Raw genomic sequence first — 6,697 nt, forward strand, 5'->3', positions numbered from 1 at the left:
TAAATTTTATCATAATCTTTTTAATATAAAATATGTAATATCTCATAAAATATTCACTTTTCGATAACTTTACCATCATACTTTTACACGTAGAATAATAAAAAAAATTGAATAATAATATTAATTTTTATTAATCTTTACATTTGCAATTTTGTAAAATTGAATTTGCGTCTACAAAATGCAATCAAATTTTTTAAAATAATTTTTTCTGTTTGTTTTTACAAAAATAGATTCCTGACCTTTTTGTTACACCCTGTATAACTAGTAAATAATTCTTATTAATTAAAGTAAAAAATGTAAAATCTCTAATAGTATCAAGTTTCTTAGCACCCATGCTGTCGCTAAAAATGATGATGTCTGCCAAGTCGTGTAAACCCAGTTCCATCAAAAAACTCCGCAAGTAGATTGCTTCTTTAGCGGCATCAGAGAGGCTTATGTACTCCGCTTCGGTCGAAGAAAGCGCCACAGTTCTCTGCTTCCTGGCCTCCCAAGACACGGCGCACTTGCTCAAAATGAAAGTGTATCCGGTGAAGAAACGCCTGTCAACTAGACAATTCCCCCAGTCGGCATCAACGAATCCTTTAAGTGGATCGGATCCGGCCTCGAAAGTTAATCCTAGGTCGATCGTCCCTCTCAGGTAACGCAATACGCGTTTGGCAGCAGTCCAATGGATGCTCCCGTAAGAATTATTGAACCCAGCGAGCTAACTGCATACGCGATGTCCGGCCTTGTAGCCACCGCCAGATATGTAAGGGCGCCAATTAGCTCACGGTATGGCAGCGCCTGGATACTGGGGTCAGAGGCGTCCTCAGGCATCGTTAACTTCACGCTGGAATCCATTGGGGTCCGGACGGGCTTTAATTCGTTCATCCCGAATTGCCTTAAAATATCTTCGATATATCCTTTTTGGTGCATTATGATTTTTCCGTCATCTTGTATAAACTGAACTCCGAGGCAGCAACTGACTTTTCCGAGATCCTTAATTTTGAACTCTCGTGACAAGCTCTTCTTCATCCTATTAATGGCGTTAGAGTTACGTGAGGCCATTAATATGTCGTCCACGTAGGTGCCGATCAATAGCAAGCTCTCTCCTTGTCCGATGTAGTACACGCATGGATCAGCGTGACAGGGGGTTGCGCCAAGTTTCTTTAGAGCTTCATCTAATGTGTCGTACCAGCATTTGCCTGCTTGTCGAAGCCCGTAGAGAGACCTTTTCAGCAGACAGATCATTTCACCGAAACGCAATTTTTCAAGCATCTGTCTCGCTTTGATGCCCATTGTGCTGTTGCTTCCCTCAGATTCGATAATGGATTCCAGAGATTCCTGTAACATCTTAGGTGGAAACATAAATATCTCCTCATCAATAGTACCGTTTAGATATGCTGTCGTCACGTCAAATTGTTGTATGTCCATCCCGTAACGAGCAGCTATAGCTACCATCAACCGTATGGAACTTATCTTAGCCACAGGAGCGAACGTCTGATTAAAATGTACCTCCGAGCGCTGTGAAAATCCTTGGGCCACAATACGTGCTTTTCTCCTTTCGATGGAACCATCCGGTCGAAACTTGTTTCTCAGTACTATTCGACTTCCGATTATGTGACGGTCAGTAGGACGGGGTACGATTTCCCACGTGTCATTTCGAATGATAGACTTGACCTCTGATACCATGGCTTGCATCCATTCTTCTACGTGCGGACTGGACATTGCTTCCTTTAGGGGAACTTCCGATAGAAAGGCATAATGTTCTTCCATCGTGTTTGCGGTCTTGCGTCGCTCGTGAAACAGCTTTCGCGGTCTCCCCCTTAATCCAGTCCGGATTAATTTGGGTCTTTCGGGGCCTCTCTTTGGAGTCGTCGACGCTTCTTCCGCCGTTTCTTCGTTGGTGACCTCTGAGGTGTCCTCGTCTTCTGAATAGTCCGCGTTTAGATCGATATCTTCAGTGTCTTTCTTCTCTGTCGATAGGTCAATCTCCGTCTCGTGTGGAGTGGGTTCCGCGGTCTTTTCTTCAAGAGGAATATCCGGGACAGGTGATTCGTTGCTTTTCGATACATTATGGTCTTCTGAAAACTTTACGTCTCGTGATATTTCGACTCTTTGCTCTTCAGGGAGGCAGATCCGATAACCCTTGGATTGCTCTGAGTAACAGAGGAAGATGCCCTCCTTGCTGCGTGATGTTAGTTTTCCTTTAGTGGGATCGCAATTTAAGCACAGAACTTTGCATCCAAATTTTCGGAAGTGTTTCACGTCCGGTTTATTTCCCGTCCAAGCCTCGTAAGGTGTCATTCCGTTTAGACTCTTCGTTGGGCATCTGTTCCTAATATAGTTCGAGTTCGAGGTATTAACCGCTTCTGCCCAGAAACTCGAAGGTAAGCCTGACTGTAATAATAGGCATCTGGCTGTATCCAGGATGGTACAGTTCTTCGTTTCCGCAATGCCGTTTTGCTCTGGATTGCGTGCGACGGATAGCCTCCTAGTAATTCCGTGTTCCTTCAGGTACTTGTCAAAGTCCTTGCTCGTATACTCGCCTCCGTTGTCGGACTGTATGCACTTTACTCGTCTACCTTTTTGATTCTCGACAAGTTGCTTGAATTCTTTGTAAGGACTTCGTCTTTGGACTTCAGGAAGCGAATTTTGCACCATCTCGTGCGATCGTCGATGAAAGTTACATAATACTTCGTCTTTCCAATAGATGCGGTTCTCATTGGGCCGCATACGTCGGAGTGTATAATTTCTAACGTTTCTGTCTTCCGGTTTGACTTTTTGGGAAACGGCGCTCTAGTCATTTTTCCGTGAATGCAAGTACTACACTGTATTTTGGCCTTGTGCTGTCCGATCTTGATTCTTAACAGAGTTTCATTGCGTTCAGCGTCAAGAAGATCTTCGATGTTTAGATGTCCGAGACGACGATGCCATGACATCAGTGTTCCCGATGCTTCAGAGTTATCTTCCGTGACTGCCTTGCAATGTTCGATCGTATCTTCGCACACGTAGAATAGATCGCCGACTCGATTTGCCGTTAATTTTACGTTTCCATCGTTGTCAATATCACTTCAGCACCAAGTTTACTAAAGATCACCTTGTAGTCGTTATCTGCAATTCTCGCAACTGACATAAGATTTGTCCGAAGATCCGGAACGTGTAGGGAATTGTTCAAGTGAATATTCCTTGCCCCACCGTGTACGTTTGTCGTAAAAGACACTGTCCCTTTCGCTGCGATTTGTGTCGATGCGTTGTTAGCTAGGTTCAAACGTCCGTGATTTCCGTTTTTTACGTCCGTAAACTTGCTTAATTCGTCGCACATATGTGATGTCGCACCGCTATCCAGGCACCACTTCGGGTTATTTGATTCGTTGGCGCGCATAGCGTTCTGATCGTGCGGCGATTCGAGTCCAGCATACAAGCTAACGTCTTCCACTTTCTTCGCAGACTGTGCGTCACTGCTGCGTCCTTGTCTAGTATCGGATTTAGTATCGGATTTGTCGCCTTCCGTCGTTCTCTTCTTCTGATTTCGCCGTTTCGTAGTATTGTCTTTGTTCGCTATCATGGCATTCTGGACGTTCGCGCGTGTCGTTCTTTCGAGCATCACTTTCCTCTATGATTTTGATGCGGAGCACTTCTGGTGACGGCAACTCGTCTCGAGATTCGATTGCGCATCGAAAGTTTTCGAAACTTGGTGGCAAGCTGTATAACAGCATGATCGCTATAGCAAATCTTGGTTAATGTCAACGTCCATTTCTCCGAGTTTGTCCACGGCATCGAAGAACTTCCGAATGTGTTCGTGAATGTCGTCGCTTTCTTCCATGCGCTGTAACGTGAACTGTTTCAGGAGCGTCGCTTTTCGTGCCGGCCCTTTCGACTGATATTAACTTTAGCCATAATTCGCGCGAGGTATTGCAGCCTTTAATTTGCTTTAATTCCGACGGGCTTATCGATAGGATAATGTCTGACTTGGCCTTACTGTCGTTTTTGACCCATGTATCCACTTTCTGCTGAGAAGTCGCGTTTCTGCTGACAAGAATAGGCCTCGGGATTTCTCCGCTGACATATGCCCAAGCGTCGTTTTTAATAAGCAGCGCTTGCATCTGCAACTTCCACGTGTCAAAATTATCCTTGTTCAAGGTTCAAGGTTTTGATTCTTACGGTGGAATTCATTTTGTATCGAGTCACAGTATAACCTCAAAGCAAGATATACGTACACGTCGCTTATTTCCTCGTTGCTGAATCGTTCGTCGCTTACTCACTTGTCGCTTACTTCCTCGTTCCTTTCCTTTTATGCGAGGCCTGGGCCCATAACCTGTTGGGATAGCCGGGAACGGTGATGGATCGAGTAAATATACGCAGATGTAAAATAGGCACGCTGCAATCTTTATTGACGAAGTCAAGCGGCCGGGCTTCGAGACGGTAGAGTACAGATCAAGTGTGTTCAGAAGAGTCGCGCTACACCACGCGTAATGATAGGAAGTTAGGTGGCGGTCCGTCCAATGAGGAGCCGCGTTAAGGCGGTAACGCATGGAGTCACCAAGTGCGTATCGCCGCAGAAACCGAAGATCCGAGGACTCTTCAACATATATATGGTTATATCTAAACAGATACAGTCAGATGTGGACTGTTTCGATGAAATTCAATCACAGATATGGTTCAATCTGAGCAGATATGATCCGATTTGAACAGATATGATCCGATCTGAACCGTCGAAGACCAGATTACACCCCATATATGATTATATATAGTAAAGCCCCTTGCACAATGCCAGGCAACAGGCAATAGGAACAGGGAATAGAAATCAGAAATCATGTATAAATGCAGAATAAACAGTGACACAGGCAATAGACACAGAGTTTCCGTTACGTTGGAAATTCTGTGCCTATTGCCTATTGCCAACCAATCATAGCATTTGAATTTTTTAGGTTGTAATTAACGATTTTTTGGTTATTTCCTGTTCCTATTGCCTGTTGCCTGGCATTGTGCAAGGGGCTTTATATATGAACATATGTACATACATGACCAGATCTGCGCAGACATAAGAAGTCATATCTAAGCATATCTGACCAGATAAAATTTGATCTGCTGAGATATAATTTGATCTAGTCCAGATCTAATCCTTTTTTTCCGGGATGTTATAAAACTTGAACTAAAGAATATTTCACGCACACTCTCATATTGTTTACATCTATTTTTCTGTAATATTAATAGTAATAAGAAATTATGCAAATTAAATATAAATATAAATAATTATATGCAATATAAAATTTAATTCTCTCACGTTATTGAATTTTGAAATTATTGTCGATAATTTTTCCAGATTGAATCGCGACGGCCTATGCCAGGTCAAGAATTGCGTGGTAAACTTACGGAGGAATCCACTACTAATTCAACGTCTAACATTTCGGACGAGGGAGACCGGCAAAATATAATTTCGCCAACGAAGAACACCACGCAATTGCAATGGATTCTCGCAGGCACAGCCATCGATCGTATAGCTTTCGTGTTGTTCTGTTTAATTTTAGCAACAATGGCAATAGTATGCCTAGGATAATTTGTTATATGAAAATACTCTTAAGTCGTTTGGATATATCGATAATCTAATATATACATGACATATACATATAAATAAATTATAAATTGTTATTCAATATATTGATTTATTCTCGTAAATAAATATCTCTCATAATATACACAAATGCAAATATATAAATATATTATTGAAGAGTAATATACAAGAATCTCGGCATTGGGATATAGTTCCAGAAAGATTTGATTCTTTGATTGCGTATAAAATTTGATGAAATAAAGAAACAAACTTAAAAGGATATTTTTTGATACAAATAAAATTTAGTTCAGTAAATTTTAAAAAGTAATTTTTATTAGACGTGCAAATTTATTACTTCTTTTAATACCTATTTATTATGTAAATATCTATTTGTTGAAGCAAACTACTTAGATGTTATTTGTATTCTCTATGCACTTTGTGTTCTTCATCGTGTTCCTTATACATATATATATAACATATATATCAACCCAGCAAACGCAAAAGAATTAAAAGATATTAAAATTTTTTAATACCTTTGAATCCCTTTTTTGGCGGAATTAGATGGAATTAGATGGGATTCGAAATGAGATGGTCCAATCTCATGGAATCCAAAAAAGAAATTTTAAATTCCATCCAATCCTATGGAATCCGTAAAGGTTATGGAATTACATGGCATTAGATGGTTTAGGAAACGTCTCGCGCCTCCGTTGGGCGACCAAGCGCCGTTGTTCGTCGGTGAGCTTTTGTGTATGTCTATGGGCATTACACGCACTACTGCCGACGGGCAATTAGCCCGAAAATGAGATTTGTAAGATCTGTCAGGCACCGTAGGGGGTCCCTTTACATAGCGGTCGAGACGAAACTTTGAACTCGAGAAGATGCCCCGGCGATGCGACGCCTAGCGGCGTCGACGCGAATTGCCGGTAATGCAGATACCCCGCGGGCGTGTACTATTGTTGGCGCGTACCGCCACAGAGTTCAACACGGACACTTTTCAATCCCTATCCTGGCATTCAATGGTATTCATTTTATTGTCAGAATAGACGGAATTCAATGGAATTCAATACGGAAATTTTTAATTTCTAGTTTGGCGTTCAATGGTATTCATTTCGTTAACGGAATCAATGGTATTCAATGGAATTCATCACGAAACTTTCCAATCCC

General features: G+C 41.8%; 1 protein-coding gene across 1 annotated transcript in view; it reads left to right on the plus strand.

The window, feature by feature from the left end:
• The window catches only part of LOC112461770 (acetylcholine receptor subunit alpha-like 1), a 42,929-nt gene extending 37,293 nt beyond the window's left edge, over positions 1–5,636 (plus strand). The window contains exon 9 of the mRNA XM_025027148.1: positions 5,306–5,636. Coding sequence (XP_024882916.1) covers positions 5,306–5,539 — 234 coding nt within the window. The 3' untranslated portion in view covers positions 5,540–5,636. The remainder of the gene's footprint in view (positions 1–5,305) is intronic.
• Positions 5,637–6,697: the final 1,061 nt, after the last annotated feature.

This window comes from Temnothorax curvispinosus, unplaced genomic scaffold, assembly GCF_003070985.1.
Source record: "Temnothorax curvispinosus isolate PA1 unplaced genomic scaffold, ASM307098v1 QBEX01011751.1, whole genome shotgun sequence".
Taxonomy (NCBI): Eukaryota; Metazoa; Arthropoda; class Insecta; order Hymenoptera; family Formicidae; genus Temnothorax; species Temnothorax curvispinosus.